Genomic DNA, 20829 nt, shown 5'->3' on the forward strand with positions numbered 1-20829 from the left:
TTGCTGAACTATGAAATATTTTTTTTTTGCATACAGGTATAACAGAATAGCTTTAGTGTAGTTGTTGTTTTAAACTTGAGTATGAACTTATACAAAATGCAGCAAGATATTAAAAAAAAAACCAGTTTTGTTGATTAAAAAACACTATCGGATTCATATCGGTATCGGCAGATATCCAAATTTATGATATCGGTATCGGTATCGGACATAAAGTGGTATCGTGCCATCTCTAGACTAAACCAATCAGAGATAGTAAGGGCCGGGACCTCTCTGATTGGCTGTGGTCCAGTTGAAAGTGCAGGTGGAAGTGGGAGGTGAGTAGCTTGAATAAAGCGATATCGATTCATTAAATCCTGAATCGACTTTTAAATATAACTGTGTTTTGCCAGAAACGCCAGATTCTCAGATTAAAGCTCACAAAACCATTTCAACAACCACCAACCAGCAAATGAGAGCAGGTACACGGATTCCACACAAAGACGTAAACACAGACCCGACGCATCAGAATCACCTTCGTCTTTCTCGGCTTTCTCACCCGACGACCCGTAGACGGACAGGCTGTCGGAGCTCTGTGTTTACGTCTTTTTGCGCTGATTCTGAGCTGCAGGTTTTGTCTCTCCAACCAAAATTCACCGAGCCAGCAGCAAAAGAAGCAGCAAACTGCGCTTCACATTTGATCAATGTCATCATGAATTTTGCTGTTTTGCTTCCACGACTATTAAAATCACACTTCATGCACAGCTCTCTCTCTCTCTCTCTCTGTACTTCAAGAACAGTTTCCCGTCTCCAATCTCTGTTTTCTGTATTAATCATTCGTTTATTACCCAGCAGTCTACCGTTGTTTACAGCGCTGTCTTTTTCTTTTTTTTCACTTAAATGACCTCGGACAAGAAAGCCTAATTTTTCTGTTGTTCAATACTGAAGTAATTTAAACTTTATATGCAGAATATTGCAGAATATTTTTAAGGTTATCTGCTATAAAAAGCCAGACCAGAAAAATCTCCTTCATGTTTTTCTGTGTTTTATTCTCAGTTACTTTGACACAAAGGCATCTGCTGTGATGTTCACAATTCTGATGAAGTCTCACATGTATCAGTACTGATAAATGATCAGAATTATAATATTTCTGACTGTCTGAGGCTAAGTTGAATCGAATCGGGACTTTGAAAACCGGAATCGAATGGATTATAGAAATCAGTGATGATACCCAGCCCTAGTGAGCAGCCTAGGCACGACAGAAGTGGATGTAGCTGTAATAGGAAAAGAAGTATTGATAACTTTTCTGCTAAGTTAAGTTTAAGGCCTGATCCTTCTGAAATTCATAGCCAGTGCTCTGACATGGTGTCATCAATCTTTGAAAGCTGAAAAAGCACAGTGTATCCAGAAAAACACATTATATTATATCAATTATTATATAATTTGTATGCGCCTAACTTTTGTGCCGGTACGCCTAACTTTTTAAAGTTAGGCGTACCGGTACGCCCATGGCAAAAAGTTAGTCTAGAGCCTGTACTTTAAGAAAATCTACTGGAGCTCTCAACAGAAATTATTGTGAGCTGTGATTCTTTTCCCCACGCTGAGCCACTACAGCTGATTTTAGGGTTCCCACCTGCTCAATCCCACTTTAACCTCTTCCCTGCTCATGTTCCTGTTTAGAGGCAAAGTCACCCTCTACAATGTAGGTAACAGAAAATACACATATGTTTTATTTTCCTTCATTTTCTACTTAACTGATTCAAACAGAGAACCTTTATTAGAAATAAATAGTTTGTACTTCATTTACTAATCTTATTTTATTATTACATTAATAAAGCACAAGGTTCAGTTAACTTTGGATAAAAACGTGGTTAAAAAGTTCTTCAAGGAGCTACTTTTAGTTTTTTACTCTGATTACATTTCAGAGCCTGTACTTTTTCACTGTTACTTAAGTAAAGAAGTTGAATGAATACTTTTACTGAAGTATTTATAACACTAATATCTGTACTTCTACTTAAGTATAGAGTAAATGTACTTTTGCCTCCTCTGATCATTTCTATAATATTATTTATATCAGTGATGGCCAAATGAAGCTTTCTGAAACACTGAAGCTTGTATTGAAAAAGGTTCATTACTCAAAGCTTTTCAACACAGTCCTCTTTGGTGACATCTGCTGGCCAAAAATATGAAGAGCAGCTTGAATCTACAAATTATAATATAGAGTTTCATAATAATTGCCCACTCTACAGAGCTCAGCTGAGAGCTTCTGTCTGATGTTGGGCTGCTGTTGTGGTGCTTTGAACGTGTATTTTTGGGGATGATGAAAAAAATGTTTTGTCTATTTGATTATTAATAATTTTGATGAATAAACCTTCCTTATTTTAACATGTGCTGTGGTCTCTAAAAAACAACATAATATACAACACAGTCATATAACAGGTTGGGAGGATGAGAGTTTTAGACGTGACTGATTATTTGGTGAAACTGCGATATTTTCCTCACCTCCTGTGTTGAGCTCATTGTTTCCTCTGTAGTGACTCAGCTGAGCCCAGATGGCTGAAAATGTTCCTCTGCTGCTCCGTCAGACTCTTCTCCTCCTGCTGATCAGCTGGGACACAAAACAGATCTTTGTTAGGCTCCACACTGCACTGAAGAGTCAAAGTGTCTCATATGTTCATCTGACAACACAAAGTACAAATTTCACTCTGATTGCTTGTAGAAATCTTGTGAGACGTGTTGTGCTGCAAAGTGAGGAAACTCTCTCACTCACTTATACTTCAGGAGGAACTTTGTGACATTGGCTCTAATATTCTAAGCAGCCCTTTACTATGACAGGGCCAGAAAGTCCTATTTGAAGGTTTGGGAGAAGGACCATGTTAAAGGTGGATTGGGGTTTATACACTTTGTTATGATACAGGTAAGGCTGTAAGAGCCTGAGAAGGTGTCCTGAATGAACCTCTAAAACCAGTTTTCAGCTAACGACTCTGCTTCAGTCTGGAAAACAGCAACTACAAGTTTAAAGACTCCATCAACAATTCACACCCAGCAACAGCCTGAACAGCTCCTCCTGTGGTTTCCACAAACAGGGACAGACCTGTCACTCCCCCACCCCACACTTTCAACTCCTTCAGGCCCCCAGTCCCACCACCTCCACCATTCCCCAACAACCAATGATTAAAGCTCATTGATCAAATGCTGTGATTGCAGCGACTCACTCACTGTGAATGGTAATCATGGTCATTGATCAGTGGTTTAAGTGCTTTCCTTCCTGCTTTGACTGCAGCTGTGTTTGACACAGGAAGACATTTTTACATTCTTCATGATTATACTTTATTCTTTTTGGGGGAAGTGCAGCTTTAAACCTTCACATGATTCAAGTCAACCCAACAAATCAATCTGAACGATCACAAGTGGGAAAAACTTCTGTAGACAAAATGAAATAAAACCCAACATTCAATCCACAACATGATTAAAAACATGATTCTCCCAAATCACGAAGAGCTGCACATTAACCAACACAATATATTTTATTCTCTGTGCTTTCAAATATGAACACTGTTTACTTTCATCTCCGTTTCAATTGTTTTTGTTAACATCTTCCTGTGCATCACTTTACAGCAGCCAGACTCATTAAAATGAGACTTTGTAGGAGTTCACTTCCTCTCATGTGTTCATCCACAGCAGCTGGACAATAAAGTTTATTGTGACCCTGATACTGCAGCAGATCGCTCTCATTCATTTCCTGTTATCACTTCAAATAGAAATGAGGCTGTAGAGGTTTGGTGCAGGCAGAAAAACAGCTGCAGGGACAATGAAAAGACTTTTCTGCTCCAACTTCTCCCAGCATGCTGAGCTAATGATTAGCTGGTGTTTTTCTCCAAACACTCTCTCACTCTTCTCTCAACGTGTTCACAATAAACTGTGAACAGACACCGAGGAGAGCAGCAGAAGACCTCATTCAGGAGCTAAACTCAACATGAACTGAACTCACAGTAAAGTTAGCTCGGTGCTTACCTTTAGATGAGCCCACAAACCGAGAGAAACTCCGCGATGAAGCTGCAACTCTTTCCAAACACAGGAAACAGATCAGGGAGCAGAGACCCACGTGGTTCACGCTGATCTCAGCCACGATCCAGGAGACAAGGGTGGGCAGATCGATGCAGATATCGATCCAAACGCTGGTAGTGGTTTATGATCGATACTTTAGTTTGTTTTATCATCCAAAATCAGGATTTTACTCGCTTAGGATGAAACGGTAACTCCGTCTGCGTAAACTGTGTCCAGCATGTGATCCCGGAACAGACTTCTTCTTCTTTGTATTGGTTATTAGCGGTTGTCAAACACCAAAATGGTGCATTACCGCCACCATCTGGTGTGGAGTGAAACGTCGATACCAGAATCCTCCCTCAATGTATACTCTGTTTTAAAAACTTTCACTTCTTGAACCCTTTTGCAGTAAACTTACATTTTGAACAGCAGGCGCGTCAACATTATCCCCCTATTCAGCTTCTCGGCGACTCAAAGGTTTGACAGTCACCAATAGTAGTGATCAAACCAATATGTCCAAATCTTATTCCAGATATGACCACCTCCTCTCTCCTACTCCTTCCTGTGCTTCTCATTTCTCCTACCCTCCTTAAATTTCTTTCTCCCTCCCACTGTTTTTGTTATGTTTCCTTTATTTCTTGCCTTATTATACTCGTTATCTCTGTCTGACAGAAGTTAAAAGCCAGTTCAGTTAACCCCATGTTTTGTGGCTTTCTTCACAACTCTGTCGTTTCATTTCCTCTGACTCCATAGTGAGCTGGAATCCATAAAAAGCCAACTATAAGTCCCATCATGTGTATTTCGTTAAATGTTTGCTGAACCTCTGTTAGTACATCTGCTCTACTTTCTGAGTGGCTACACTGTAAACTGGCCAATGAAGAGCTTCAGTCTGAACAAATGCCTGATTGTAACGGTCACATGTCTTCTACCCACTGAACAGCTGACAGTACTGGAAGCATTTCTCCAGTGTGTACTGACGGTCCACCATTGATCCTTTTCAGGTACCACAAATGCTACCCCGGTTTGACTGGCTGTATTCTTTGATGCATCTGTATATATTTGTACATAATTATAATACTGATCAATGTAAGTCTGTACTGTATGTAAGTTTAAATTAAATTCCCTATTCCTGTTCTTCTTCTCATGTAATGTGAAATCTACTGTGGCATCAGTATATTTGGCTCCAGGGGAATTTATCATCTTTCTGTCTGGTTGGGTTTTTTTTTTTTAGCATCTATTTTTTATTATTTGGTAAGAGTGAATTCTGGTCCACACTAGTTAGTGGTGGCAATGCCCCACCTCCTTATTTGCAAAACGTCAAAAAAAAGTGAGCATGCACCAGGAGAGGAAGACTGTGTCCAAATTCAGGGGATTGATACTTCAAATGCCGTATTTGTAGGCAATTATGTCACAGTGATGCGATGAAGGCTTTTCAAAGTCGAAGAGTCCTCCGAATGTGGTGACGAACGTGTCCTACTTTTCCACACATTTCAAGGATGGGTCTGGTGTATCCTTTGTGGCCCACCATATCCGAGGATTCACTGCGAGTCATACAGGAGAATTTTTCTCATAAGAATACCAAACGAAGTAGGAGTTAATGCTGGAGAGGAATACACTATTAAATTAAGTATATGAAAATCTGGTTGTATAAAAGTTACATTTTTGTAGTGGTTGTGTTGTTAGACTTTGGGCATTTGCATATGGTTTTTACAAAATTAATATAATCTTTGTAAAAACTGCTTGTAGACTCGCTTGTATGGTGGGTCTTGTGATTTTTCATGTATTGCCGCTAACACACAGCTGATTTAGATTTTTAGAATTAACCTTTTTGTGATATGCTTTGGTACCAAAGAGCAAACGGCTCAATTTATTAAAATCAGGCAATAACAATAACCTCTTCACTGGGGTGAAGAATCCAGCCACTGTGGCATGGAGGTACAAGAATAAATCAATTTACACATCATATTGATTTGGGTACAATTTATTAACCCTCATGCTGTACAGAACCTGTGGTGTCCAGATTGTAGATGGATTTAGGGATAGATATTTGATGGCACCTGTGTGTGCTGCTTGCCGTCAGCTGTTACCTGCTTTGTTTTTGCTAGCTTTGTTTACATCTGTTTTCTTCAAAAATGTCTGTACACTTCTGGTTTATGACTTCCAATCGCTACTAAATATCAGAGCCACTGAGGTAGAGCAATTCCGACTGGCCCAAGGACGTGAAGATTTTCATATCCCACCTGTGTTCGAGACTGTACCACTGTTCCTCCGGTGCGATCCACAATGCCATCCCACCAGGAAGAAATGTCAAAGAAGGCGAGGGCAACAGGGCAGTGTATTGGTAAAATTCAAAAATTGCATGGCTGCTTCACCAACGGCTAATCCTTACGCTCTTCTGAACAAATTTGCCCATGAAGTTGTTCATCTCCGGGCGATCCCTGGAATTGGTGCACCTATTGGAATTGGCCAGCAACCCTGTATTAGCTAGATTGACTCTGGTTAATGCGAGGTGCTAAAAAAAGATAAAACCTTTATTTTGAACGACTTCTTCACCACTCATCGCTTAAATCTTCTTCTGGTGACGGAAACTTGGCTAAACTTGGGTGAGTTAAGCTCGCTTTCGGATGTTGTCCCTCCAGGCTGTGAATATCTGAAGTCGCCATGAACTACTGGCCAGGCTGGAGGGCTCGCCATAGTTAATAAAGCTATTTCAACTGTCAGCATTGGAATGCTCTTCTGCTAGATTAGGGGATACATTGTCCTCAAAAACCTAAATTTTTTGTGGGGTTCCCCAGGGGTCCATTCTTGGCACAGTTCTCTTTTCAATTTATATCCTCTCTATGCGCTCAATTTTTTAAAAAACATGGCATCTCACACCATTGTTATGCAGACAACTCACGGATTTACCTGCCACTGAAACATAAATCTGTGAGTCCTTTGAAGGGATTGCTGGATTGTTTGGAGGATGTTAAGGTGTGGATGGCTTTAAATGTTCTCAGTTTAAACGAACAGAAAACAAAGATCATTGTGTTTGGTCCCTGTGACCACTACGACTTTGGGCCCTTAGGAATTTATTTTGAAAGAGCCCTTGGGAGGAACCTAGGAGTGAGCTTTGATAGTAATCTAACATTTGATAAACATATTAATGCTGTCATCAAGACCAGTTTCTTTCATCTTCAGCTACTTGCAAAGTGAAGCCAATTCTCTGTTTTAGAGACTTTGAGATAGCTATTCATGCCTTCATTTCATCTCACCTCGACTTATGTAATAGTCTTTACTCTGGTGTTAGTCTGTCATCAGTTAGCCGACTGCAGCTAGTCCAAACGCTGCAGCACAGTTACTAACTGACACATGGAACTACTTTGAACACCGGCGCCCCCGTGCGTGGCAGCTTGTTACAGCAGCTCCGCTCATTCTCAGCTTCTTTCTTATCTCCTCTTTACTTTTGCCATTTTTTTTTTGTATCTAAAGTTTCAGCTGTTAGATTCTGCAGTCATGGACTACCGTTTTGTGCTAGTCTTGGTTGTCTTTCTCTGTTTTTTTTTTCAACTTTTGTTGGCCGTGTTTGGGAACCCGGCACATGGATATGGATCCTTTGTTTAGTGTAGGTATCAGCTGTTACCGCTGCGTCCCGCAGCAGAGCTGCCGGTGGACAAACACGACATTCCCAGCAAGCTGAGAAGGACACAACGTGGGTGTCGTGCTGGGAGGGAGCGCTGTCGGCAGAGAAGGAGACGCTACAGACCATCTGCCCCTTCTGTAATCACTGGAAACGTAAGATCTTTACCAGGCACGTTCAGAGGGGGGGCGCAAGGGGCTTGAGCACCCGTCCCTTTCCTGATGGGAGCCCAAAGTGCCCGTTTGTTGAGGCATTTTTTTTTATGTGTGTGTACTTGTGGAGTCCTGTCTGTGCCCCTCAAAAATAATATTTAACTATCAATCATAGTTTTTGCTAAATAAAAGGATCTGACTTGCATCAGTCACATGATCGCCATTAACCAATGATTGCCCTTGATGGCAAAACGCTCTGGTTACGAGCGTTCTGCTACATGGACCAGTTGTTGGAGAGGTATTCCAGTATAAAAATAATAATAAGCACAATTGGAATGTTTTGCTGCTGTCAGAAATTTATTATAGATTAAGTGCAGGAGTTGTTAGGTGTGGATAATTACATAATAGTTAATTGCAATAGCAAGTTGTGCCTTGTTCTCAAATGGACACCAAGTGGAGAGTGATAGATGAGATGAGGGGATGTCATATACTGGCATGAATTCAAAATTCTGCTCCTCACATACAAGGTCTTAAATAATCAGGCCCCGTCTTATCTTAATGACCTTGTAGTACCATATCACCTTATTAGAGCACTTTGCTCTCGCACTGCAGGCTTACTTGTTGTTCCTAGAGTATTTAAAAGTAGAATGGGAGGGAGAGCCTTCAGTTTTCAGGCCCCTCTTCTGTGGAACCAGCTTCCAGTTTGGATTCGGGAGACAGACACTATCTCTACTTTCAGTTCTGTTCTAGGATGCCCTCTGGACCTAGAGGTGGTGAGTGACAGGAGAATGGTGGCTAACATTGAAAAGCAGTTTCTCAACAGCTCAGTTACTTCTTAAAACAGAATAACTGCTATGATGCCTTCCAGTCAGGTTTTAGACAGAACCACAGCACTGAAACCGCTCTGACCAAAGTGTTCAATGACATATGTCTGAATACAGACAGTGGAAAAATGTCAGTCTTAGTTTTACTGGATCTCAGTGCAGCATTTGATACAGTTGACCACAACATATTACTCAAACGACTGGAGAACTGGGCAGGTCTTTCAGGAACTGTACTAAACTGGTTCAAAACATACTTAGAAAACAGGAAATACTTTGTATCAATAGGTAACTTCACATCTGAGCAGACAAGTATCACATGTGGAGTTCCCCAAGGTTCCCTCTTGGGACCCCTTCTGTTTAACATTTACATGCTCCCACTGGCACAGATTATAAAGCACAACAAAATAAACTGTCATAGCTATGCAGATGACACACAAATATATATCACAATGTCACCAGGAGACTGAGGCCCTGTACAGGCTCTTGGTAAATGCATTGAGGAAATTAATGACTGGTTGTGCCACAATTTTCTCCAGCTAAACAAAAACAAAAGTGAGGTAATAGTCTTTGGTGCCAAAGAAAAACGATTACAGGTCACCAGAGAACTTCAATCTATACATCTAAAAACCACAAACCAGGCGAGAAATTTGGGTGTAGTGATGGATGCAGCCCTACACTTAGGAAAACACATTAAGACAATAACAAAATCAGCTTACTATCACCTCAAGAATATTTCAAGGATAAAAGATCTAATGTCCCAACAGTGCATGGAAAAATTAGTCCATGCATTCATCTTTAGTATGCTTGATTACTGTAACAGCATCTTTACAGATCTATCTAAAAAATTCAGTCAGACATCTACAGCTCATTCAGAACTCTGCTGCTCGAGTCCTCACTAGGACCAAAAAAGTGGACCACATCAGTCCAGCTCTGAGGTCTTTACACTGGCTGCCTGTCCGTCAGAGGATAGACTTTAAAGTCCTGATGCTGGTCTATAAAGCTCTGAATGGTTTAGGACCAAAATACATCAGTGACCTCCTGACCCAGTATGAACCTTCCAGATCCCTCAGGTCATCTGGATCCGGCTTTTTATCAGTTCCCAGAGTCAGAACCAGACACGGAGAAGCTGCATTCAGCTTTTATGCTCCTTATATCTGGAACAAACTCCCAGAAAGCCTCAGATCAGCTGAAACACTCAGTTTATTTAAATCCAGGTTGAAGACTCACCTATTCTCAGCTGCATTTGAATAAAACACCAAATCCACACTTTTAAGCTTAAATTTCAATACTTACATTTTAACTACTGATTTTATCTACTGTTCTGATTTTATCGACTGTTTTTTAATCAATTTTAAATCATTCTTTTTATTTGTTTTTGTTTTTGAATGTCTCTGTAAAGCACTTTGAATCACCTTGTTGTGGAATTGTGCTATATAAATAAACTTGCCTTGCCTATAAATGAAACATGGTTTGCCCTCTTATGCATATTGTAAAGATGTATCATGACTAGTAATGTGGGATACCACTGATTTCATTTCTGATTCGATACCAAGTAAAATTCAGGCTGGTATCGATGATACTGAACCGATACTGATACTTTGTACAAAAAATTATTTTATTTATTGTATCTTCTATTGTATCTCCAATTTTAGCATCATCATGATTACAGGACATCAGACTACTTGTTCTTATCACTTAATAATGCAGAAGTCATCATATAATAAAAAAACTTAAGTGGTGCGCTATTTGAACACTTTGCCTGCCTGCAGCATTAAAGGACTCCGCGAGAGACGTCTGTCTTGCCCTAGCAGCACCTGTCCTCTCCACTTCAGTTCGCCTCAACATACACTCATCATATCCTGCGATATGATTTACTCTCAGGTGTTTGACGAGGTTAGTGGAGCTGCCATGACACCTCACTTTCTTACCACATGAATCGCAAACCATGTCTCGGCTGTTTGTGGAGATAAAATACGTCCGCAGATGACCCCAGTTATGCTCAGCCATTGTTGTGAGTGCGCACGCCAGGCTCTGCGACACATTTATACAGCCGTATTTCAAACATGACTATGAAAGGCGGAAGAGGAAGTAGTTCCTTCCAGTGTAGACGATCCAAATGGTATTTCTTTATTTTCTTTCCACTGTGTTCCTCTTAATGATGAACTACAAATTTACCCTAAATTACTAAAATATCGATATTTTAATATGAGAATCGATTCTAGAACATAAGTTACTGGTATTTGAGGAATCAATATTTCAGTATCGATCCACGCATCACTAATAATGATTTATTATGCCTCCTTTAAGTTCAATAATTACTATGGCTGTGTCCCAATTAAGAGACTGCACGTTTGAAGTACGCGCACTACGCGTACTACGTACGGTGCGTACTATAAGTACGAGAAGTGCGGAAGTGAGAGGCTTGTGAAATGGGACGGTATACGCTTCGTCGCGCTGTTCAGGTTGCCTAGCAACCATAATACTAACCGCGAGACACGTTACATACAGCTTTGTTTGACAGAAATGAAGGAGTACAATGTTTTGTTAGTCATTCATTTTTGTCATGACATCACTTTGATTAGTTGAGTATCTGAGGCTGAGACCACGGGACTGTAAAACATGATTGTTGGGCTTCATTTCTGTGCTGAATAGTCATTTAAGATTAGTTAGTAAATAACAATTAGTTAATGTTGTTCATGAGACTAAAGCCATCTCACTGTGGTAATGTAAATATAATATGGCCAATATTATAGTATTGTCAGATTATTATATATATATATATATATATATATATATATATATATATATATATATATATATATATATATATATATATATACACACACACACACATATACATATATCACTGACTTTCAGCTTGTTGTGTTTGTGCATATATGACTGACTTTAATTATTAAACATTCGCACATAAATAAGTGACGTCATATTCAGTACTTTTGACAGTTCATTCTTCGGCCGCTCCATCTTATTAGGGAAATTCCACATACATAAATGTAAATTTCAAAACTCAACCCCATCATTTAATTTGTTTTTGATTGAAATTGAATATTACTCAAACTCTCTTAAATTAACTTCCAATAAAAAAGGTTTATCATTGATTGAAATTCATTCAGAAATGTTTAACGAATGAGCTGTCACAACTTTCAAGTACAAAGTTGTTATGAAGTCTGTCACATTCCCCCCTTTTTTTTCTTTTTTTTCCCTTTATTTATTTATCCTTCTTATTTCATTGTACTGTATATTGTTACTCTTATTTGCCTTGCATGTCTACTGTACAAACTGAACTGGAATGACTGACTGTTCGCTTTATGATTTCATTGAAGTTTGGAAAAAAAAAAACAACCTCTTCGGCCGCTCCCTTCTCCCGTATTTTGCGGCACACTTCTCCACACCCACCGCCGCGCTATGAATTGTGGGATATATGGGACCACGAAGCGTGCACCGGACCACGCTTGATATTTGGGGAAATCGACGGCGCATTTGGAGTATGCATTTGAAGTACACTTTGAATTGGGACAGCCGTCGTCGCGTGGCGGTGACGTAACTGCACTTAAAATGCGTACTTCAAGCGTACAGTCTCTTAATTGGGACACAGCCTATGTCCTCTGCCTCATGTAATTAGGAGCTGGTGTGTAGGAGCCATTTTTCTTGTTTCCCTGTCCTTATCACCACTAGAGGGTTGTATTTCATTTTATGTACTGGTTATGGCTAGTTACTTGTTGTCTGTGTTTAAATGGAAATTCAAATGGATGTTGCAAAGGAAATAAAAGTCCCCTTAGGACCCTTCCTTGATTCAGTCTTTCCCTTGTCATGTAAATGGTCTCCTTGACTCTGGTCTCAAACCGGCGTTCCTCCCTGTCCAGGATGTGTACTTGTGTTCCTGGAGGACAGGCGGGTCCATGGACCAGTCCACAGCTGGACACCGTACTTGGGTTCAACTTCCAGTGAAACTGAGGCCACAGCTCAGGACAATAGAAGATTGAAAAATGCTGCCTGGTCTAATGGGTCTCAATCTCTGCAACGTTCGGCTTTCAGAATTTGTCTTAAACAGCATAAAAGCATGGATCCATCCCACCTTGCATCAGGAAAACATTGATGAACTCTGAGCAAATGAAACCACAACTTTAAAAAAATGAATTCCCAAAATTAATTGTTTCGACATCTTAAACACAAAATCATAAGTTTTAATACCTACAGCAAGTTTAAGGAAAAATACAAGATTTTAAAGATGTTTCAAATTTTTCTCAAATGTAAAACAGCAGATGGAACTTACATGCATCTTTTATGGGATTGTCTAAAAATATCTAAATTCTGGCTCTGCATCAACAAGAAAATGAACTTGATACTAAACTGTAAGATCTGTAAAGATCCGGGTCAATTCTTACCACAGTTGCTGCCTCTGAATAAAAATCTGGACAAAAGGGATCCACATTATTAAATAAGCTTATGTTTAATGTCAGGAGATGTGTTATTGAACTGGATTACGGAGCAGCCCCCTACTGTAACTCAGTGTTACAAGGAAATTTTTCATAACTTTCAGGTCAGATTTTTAATAAGCTGCAGGAACCCTGTTCAGTGTGAGTGGAGAACAGCCAAGTCTCCTCCTCTGATAAACCTCCATCTGTGCCACTGAAAACAGTTCATCTGACTGACTGTAAACATGTTTCCATTTGTCACTTCAGCCTTTACTCTGAAATACAGGAAATGAAATCACAGCTCAAAATTCTTCATCCAACTGCTGGAACAAAGCGAACCACTCGACATGAACACTGAAGCAGAACAGTTTAGAAAGCTTAAAATGAGACTAGAGAACCATTTTCATTCATAGTTGCCTCATCAGATCTTTACAGGAGATTCACTCTGAACTCTGTGGAGCCTGATCTCAAGGGTTTTGAGTCTGACCCTGAAAGCAGAAGAGGATCTTTCTGTCTCTTTAGATTCACTGTGATCCAGTGATGGGAGTGATTTCAGCCCTGAGTGATCACGCTGATGTTTGCACAGAGCAGACAATGAGGTGAATGTTTTGGCACATTGGTAACAGTGAAACAGTTTATTAGTAACGTGGGATCGTTTGTGTTCGGAGTATGAACTGAGATTCCTGAAGCTCTTGTCACACTGGTCACAGCTGTAGTTTCCTTCCATGTGTGTCCGTTCATGATAGTTACGATTAGCTGATTGTGAGAAGCTTTTGTCACAGTATCTGCACTTGTATGGTTTCTCTCCTGTGTGGACTTGTGTGTTTTAAGCCCACTTGCAGTAATGAAAGATGACCCACACTGGTCACAGATGTGCTTTTTAACCCCACTGTGAATGAGTTCATGGCGTTTTAATCCACTTGATGTGGTGAAGCTTCTTCCACATTCTTTGCAGTATTTCAGTTTGTCTCCAGTGTGTTTACGTTGATGTGTTTTTAGGGTGTATTGGTGACTGAAATTTTTTCCACAGAGGTCACAACGAAAATCTTTCCCACCAACACAGTGATGACAGGGTTGAGAACTGGATCCATCTGTGTCGCTCTGCTTCTAAACAAAGACACAAAGACAGTGTAAGTCAGTCCTTCACCATTTTTATCCTGAACGTCGCCTGAAATAAAGAGCGAATAAAAAACAAAATCATAACTGAAATGAAAATCTGAATAATCACTCAGAGCTGCTTTTTCAAGGCATCTTCCTTGGGGGGCTCAACCCGGGGTAGCGGTCATGTCCGGTTGGGGGCTCTGTTGGCTCTCAGGTGACTGTTTCCTCGCGGCTGCGTGCAGCGGGGCTAGGGGAGGGTCTGTGCTGACGGACGTGGGTTACTGACCTGGTGGCCTGGCTGCCCCTGGGTGGGTCCGGGATGGGCGTGAGGTTCTGGGGGCGCTCCGTCTCCGGGCTGGGGCCCGGGCCGGGCCTCGGGGGCTTGGGTCCTGGTTGGTGTTTTGCCGGGGTTGTGGGCGGGTGGGTGCATGGGGGCCCAGCCCTGGAGCAGGGTGCCGCCGGTGCGTCGAGCCACCTGGGGGGCTCTTCAACTGGTGGGGGAGATGGTCACATCTGCAGGAGCTTTCCTCTCTTCAGGGACTCTCTCTGCAGGAGGGGGAGATACAGGAGAGGTGGAGGAAGATCTCAGCCTGGGCGTTTACTGTCTTATGTAGTCTGGAAGATGAGTGGATGGTGGGGTGGGTGCAGCTTTTTCTGTGGTGGGGTTGGGTGAACTGTCCCGGGCTCTGTGGGGCCGGGAGGCGCTGCTGCACTGGGCCCCGGTCTGGATGGGCCTGGGCCCTCTTTCTCTAGCGGGTCGCGGAGTGTGGGAGTGCCTACTGGGGTCAGCGGGGGAGCTGGCCCCAGGGAGGGGTTACCTGCCCCTCCCTTCCTTCCCTCCCCATCTCCAGCTGCCTCCCTCTTCCCGCTCCACCACAACCACCCACACATGCAGGGCCTTGGAGTAGGGGTATGTCACCAGGGTGCAGAGGAGGCTACCCCCCCGTCCCCTTCTGGCTGCCTCTGCCTCAATTTTATCCCACAACTTAGACATTCACATTATTCACACTCTCATTACACATACATATAGGATCTTAGGGGTGGGCACAATCACGGAGTCCATATTACCATCAGGGTGTACACCTCACCCCTGGCGTCGTTGCCCACCTCTCAATTTTAAATACACTTAGACATTGAGGGCTATCAGGAGGGACTATGCGCTTACCTGCTGCTCTCTGGCAGGTAGCTCCATGCCCTCCTGGGTTTTAATTGCACCTTAGAACACACATGCATCAACACTACAATGAGCGGGTGGAGGGAGGTTTGGAGTCTTCTCCCACCCCCATTCTCTGCGGCCTGCTGGAGCGGGAGGGCTAGGAGGAGGAGTTGGCCGTCCGACTGCGGTCTGGAGTGTGGGGCCTCCCTGCTGCTACGGAGTCGGGGTGGTCTGCCTCTCCCCACCGCAGGGAAAAGGGTAACACCACCTGGGTCTGGGTGCAGTTCCCCCCTCCAGGGGCAAGGGTACCTAGACCCGGTTTGTAGAGTACGCTTGGGGAGTGTGATCGTGTGTACAGCATCTCTTTATGTCTGTCTGCACGTCGGTTGAGTGTGGAGTGAGTGCATATGAGAGCATGAGGGGGGGAATGGATGTTTGTGTCTGTATGTGCCTGTATGTCTGTGTCTATATGTCAGGTTGGGTATCAGACACCACCTCTCTGGGGACACCTCAGGCCCTCCAAGGTTTGGAGGCATATCTCCACCCACCACCACTTCCCCTGCCAGTGGCGGACTCCCTCAGACATCGGTGCGTTGGTGGTTCTTTGTGTCTGGGGGTGGGCGCCCAGGTACACACCGGCTCACTCCTTGGCGGCCGCTTATCGGGGCCTGGAACCTGGGGCTCGCTTGGACCACTTCGGAGGTGGGGTGCCCCCGGCCTCTCGGCCTGGGGCTCGGTCACTCAGGCACAGCTGGCTGCCGGCGGAGCTCACGGGCGCGTCACTGCAACTCCCCCTGGCTTCTGCTCCGCGGCTGCTGAGTGAACCCTCATCTGGGACTCTCCTCAGCTCTTGCTGGGACAGTGGCGCGGCTGCCCCTCTGTTGGTCTTCCATGGTTTCTTGTGTTCTGGGGGCCTCTGGATGTCTGGAGTTTTGATCTCCTCCATACCTGCTTCATACCCTGGAGGACGGGGCTGTGGCCCCCCCCACACTCCCTAGCAGATCGTTACATGGAGAAACCTTTGGAATACAAGCACGCTGATCCACACAGGTATGCACACGGGTGTTCACTGCTCGTAGACTTAAATTACACCTTTCTTGGCTACTACTTCGAAGCACATCTGTCCTGCGTGCTGCACAACAACATTGAATATTTAGTATTTACTGCTGTTTACACTTAGCTATATTAATGCGATGGTGTTGTGTTTAGTATGTTGCTTTGTTTTTTTTGTCTTTTTTTGCTTGTTTTCTATTCTTCTCTCAACAGGTGATCCAGGAGATTTTTATTTTTTTTCTCCCCCCCTTTCTCACTGTCCCTCTCCCCTTCTGTTTTTCCTTTCCTTCCTCTTTCTTTCTCCCTTTCCTATCCCTCACTGATGTCTGTCCCGTCTGTAACATCTGAAAATAAAATATAATAAATAATAAAAACAAAGATCGACCAAATGGACCAATACGGCAATGCCACGAAGATCCATTTGGCAAAGTAAATCCACTGGGTATCCTTGTTGGTCTTCAGACAACAATTCTGATGGCTAAAGAACCAAATGGGACAGGCAAAAAAAAAAAAAAAAGCTTTCAGCCCCGACCGTGTCCGTGCTGTCAGGTGAGAAGGGCGACAACTCACTGATTCTGATCCGCGGGTCGGCGCTTTGTGTTTACGTCTTTGTGCAGAATCCGTGTACCTGCTCTCATTTACTGTTTGGTGGTTGTCAAAATTTTGTAAGGTTTCAACTGAGATTCGGGGCTTTTCGAGCAAAATAAAATTATATTAAAAAAATCGATTCAGGATTTTAATGAATTGATGTCACGTTATCCAAGCCAGAATTGATTTTAATCAGTAAATTGATTATCAAAACCCACCTCTAGCTGAGACAGTTTAATGAGCAGAGTTGTTCCAAACAGTCAGGCTAAAATGACAAGATAAAAATATAAATACATACCTCAGAGTAACTGCACTTGGAGAGTCTCTTTCTAGTGTGGATCTGTTGGTGTAGTCTCAGGAAATGTGGAGCTTTAAAAGTCTTCTCACACAGGTCACATTTATAAGGTCTCTCCTCAGTGTGGGTAAACATGTGGCGTTGTAACTGCTTGTTGGTTATAAACTGTTTGCTACACTGATCACAGCAGTACACATCATGTCCGGTGTGAATGCGTAGGTGTGTATTTCGGTTCCCTAACCGGCTGAAGGTTTTCCCACAGATGTCACAGCTGTATGCCTTAATTCCAGAGTGGGTAACTAGATGACTCTGTAGGTGGCCACTTTGAGTAAAAGCTCTTCCACACTGATCACAGCTGTACGCTTTAACTCCACTGTGGATGAGTTGGTGGTTTTTTTAGGGAATCCTTCCTGGAAAAACTCTTTCCACACAAGTCACAGCTGAACGGTTTCTCTCCAGTGTGGATGACCTGATGAAGTTTCAGGTGACATTTGGAAATAAAACCCTTCCCACACTCGTCACAGGTGTATGTTTTCTCTCCCTTTCTTCTGTGAGGTTTGTCGGCCTCCTAAGAGCGCTGACTTCTCGCTCCATGTTGGTCCTGCAGTGACAGAGATACAAACAGAGGCAGTGAGTGAAATGCAGTCATGGAACAAACTCAACCTTCAAACTCCCTCCATTAACACTAGCTTTAAACCTGAAGGTGGAGTGTGGCACCGAACACCTTAAAGGTCTCTTATCCCCACCTGCTGGTAGTTCTAACACATTACATCCAACCTGGTGTTAAAAATAATTTATGACTGTTTAAACACTCTAAAATCATTTTTTCCTTGTTTTCCTTACTTTTACTCCCCACAGAAAAAAAAGACTTTCTACTCATTACATTTTCAAAACAGACTTTTTACTTTTGGTTTCAAACATCAAACTGATTTGAGCCTGAAAAGTAACACATGAAAGACAATCCTGATCGTGTACTAATCACCAGGGTATGAAACATAAAAAGAGATGAAAGAGGCAAAACTGTGAGTCATAGTCAGGAGTTAAAGTGAGACGTTGTTCTTCTTTCTTTTTTGCACAGCACCTGAACAAACAGGTAATTTCAAATGCAGCGTTTCTATCAACAAACATCAGCAAACACACAAACTGTTTGTGTGCAGTTTGTCTCACAGTGTGTTGCTGGCTAAAGGTCCAGCTGCTGTACATCACAGGGAGAGAAAAGAAAGAGAGCTAACTTCACTCAGAGATGGAGAAAGATAAGACACACAGGACAGGAGAGGAAGAAGAGAGGTTAGATTTAAAGGGAAGGACTGCTCAGTGGGATTTGATCAACTGGAGATTAAAGCTTACATGTAAGTCCTCATGTGTTGAAATCAGATATTGGGTCTGTACATGTGACATTATGTTTTTTCTTTCAGATTATGAAACATGCTGCAAAACAATCTGAGGGAGATTGACTGTGCCGCCTCAGATGCAGCCTTTTCCATGCAGTAGAATTGCTAACATGCTAACACAGTTTAATGAGCACAGTTGTTCCAAACAGTCAGGCTAAAATGACAAGATAAAAATAAAAATACATACCTCACAGTAACTGCGCTTCGAGAGTCTCTTTCTGGTGTGGATCTGTTGGTGTCGTCTCAGGTAATGTGGAGATTTAAAAGTCTTCTCACACAGGTCACATTTATAAGGTCTCTCCTCCGAGTGGGTCAACATGTGGCGTTGTAACTGCGTGTTGGTTATAAACTGTTTGCCACACTGATCACAGCAGTACACAAAATGTCTGGTGTGAATGCGTAGGTGTGTATTTCGAGTTTCTTTCAGGCTGAAAGTTTTTCCACAAATGTCACAGCTGTATGCCTTAATTCCAGAGTGGGTAACTAGATGCCTCTGTAAGCTGCTACTGTCAGTAAAAGCTCTGCCACACTGATCACAGCTGTACGCTTTAACTCCACTGTGGATGAGTTGGTGTGCTTTTAGGCCACTCTTCCAGGAAAAAGTCTTTCCACACAAGTCACAGCTGAACGGTCTCTCTCCAGTGTGGATGACCTGATGACGCTTTAGTAAACACTTCTCAGTAAAATCCTTCCCACACTCGTCACAGGTGTGTTTTTTCTCTCCCTTTCTTCTGTGAGGTTTGTCGGCCTCCTGAGAGCGCTGACTTCTCGCTCCATGTTGGTCCTGCAGTGACAGAGATACAAACAGAGGCAGTGAGTGAAATGCAGTCGTGGAACAAACTCAACCTTCAAACTCCCTCCATTAACACTAGTTTTAAACCTGAAGGTGGAGCGTGACACCAAACACCTTAAAGGTCTCTTATCCCCACCTGCTGGTAGTTCTAACACATTACATCCAACCTGGTGTTAAAAATAATTCATGACTGTTCAAACACTCTAGAATATTTTTTCTTTACTTTTACTCCCCACAGAAAAAAAGACTTTCTACTCATTATATTTTCAAAACAGACTTTTTACTTTTGGTTTGAGAAATTTGAGGGGAGTTATTTCATCACTAAGGGCATCAAACATCAAACTGATTTGAGCCTGAAAAGTAACACATGAAAGACAATCCTGATCGTGTACTAATCACCAGGGTGTGAAACATAAAAAGAGATGAAAGAGGCAAAACTGTGAGTCATAGTCAGGAGTTAAAGTGAGACGTTGTTCTTCTTTCTTTTTTGCACAGCACCTGAACAAACAGGTAATTTCAAATGCAGCGTTTCTATCAACAAACATCAGCAAACACACAAACTGTTTGTGTGCAGTTTGTCTCACAGTGTGTTGCTGGCTAAAGGTCCAGCTGCTGTACATCACAGGGAGAGAAAAGAAAGAGAGCTAACTTCACTCAGAGATGGAGAAAGATAAGACACACAGGACAGGAGAGGAAGAAGAGAGGTTAGATTTAAAGGGAAGGACTGCTCAGTGGGATTTGATCAACTGCAGATTAAAGCTTACATGTAAGTCCTCATGTGTTGAAATCAGATATTGGGTCTGTACATGTGACATTATGTTTTTTCATAAACTGAAAGATGCTGCAAAACAATCTGAGACAAACTAACTGTGTGATTGTATATATACTAAAATACAACACAGTCATATAACAGGTTGGGAGGATGAGAGTTTTAGACGTGACTGATTATTTGGTGAAACTGTGATATTTTCCTCACCTTCTGTGTTGAGCTCATTGTTTCCTCTGTAGTGACTCAGCTGAGTCCAGATGGCTGAAAATGTTCCTCTGCTGCTCCGTCAGACTCTTCTCCTCCTGCTGATCAGCTGGGACACAAAACAGATCTTTGTTAGGCTCCACACTGCACTGAAGAGTCAAAGTGTCTCATATGTTCATCTGACAACACAAAGTACAAATTTCACTCTGATTGCTTGTAGAAATCTTGTGAGACGTGTTGTGCTGCAAAGTGAGGAAACTCTCTCACTCACTTATACTTCAGGAGGAACTTTGTGACATTGGCTCTAATATTCTAAGCAGCCCTTTACTATGACAGGGCCAGAAAGTCCTATTTGATGGTGAGTTACAGTTGTCTGCAACTCCTTTTATTGTATTGATGTTCGTTCCTCACTAACGGTTTCAACA

The 20829-nt window shown here is 42.3% G+C and overlaps 2 protein-coding genes across 2 annotated transcripts in view; both read right to left on the minus strand.

Annotated features, from left to right (window-relative positions):
• LOC147321737 (uncharacterized) overlaps positions 1-3067 on the minus strand; it is a 32611-nt gene extending 29544 nt beyond the window's left edge. Inside the window, exon 1 of the mRNA XM_086305855.1 lies at positions 2479-3067. Coding sequence (XP_086161981.1) covers positions 2479-2496 — 18 coding nt within the window. The 5' untranslated portion in view covers positions 2497-3067. The remainder of the gene's footprint in view (positions 1-2478) is intronic.
• Positions 3068-11511: 8444 nt separating this feature from the next.
• LOC147321738 (uncharacterized) lies at positions 11512-20562 on the minus strand. Its single transcript, XM_086305885.1, has 4 exons — positions 20408-20562; positions 18826-19422; positions 17251-17848; positions 11512-14161 (listed from the first exon to the last, which is right to left on the minus strand). Exons 1-3 carry the CDS (start codon positions 20423-20425, stop codon positions 17816-17818), a joined length of 648 nt encoding a protein of 215 aa, XP_086162011.1. The 5' UTR covers positions 20426-20562; the 3' UTR covers positions 11512-14161; positions 17251-17815.
• Between the last annotated feature and the right edge of the window lie 267 nt (positions 20563-20829).

The sequence above is a fragment of the Aulonocara sp. 'chitande type north' Nkhata Bay genome, linkage group LG9, assembly GCF_057382095.1.
Source record: "Aulonocara sp. 'chitande type north' Nkhata Bay isolate Kocher_YH1m ecotype deep benthic linkage group LG9, A_spYH_male_GT1.1, whole genome shotgun sequence".
Lineage (NCBI taxonomy): Eukaryota > Metazoa > Chordata > Actinopteri > Cichliformes > Cichlidae > Aulonocara > Aulonocara sp. 'chitande type north' Nkhata Bay.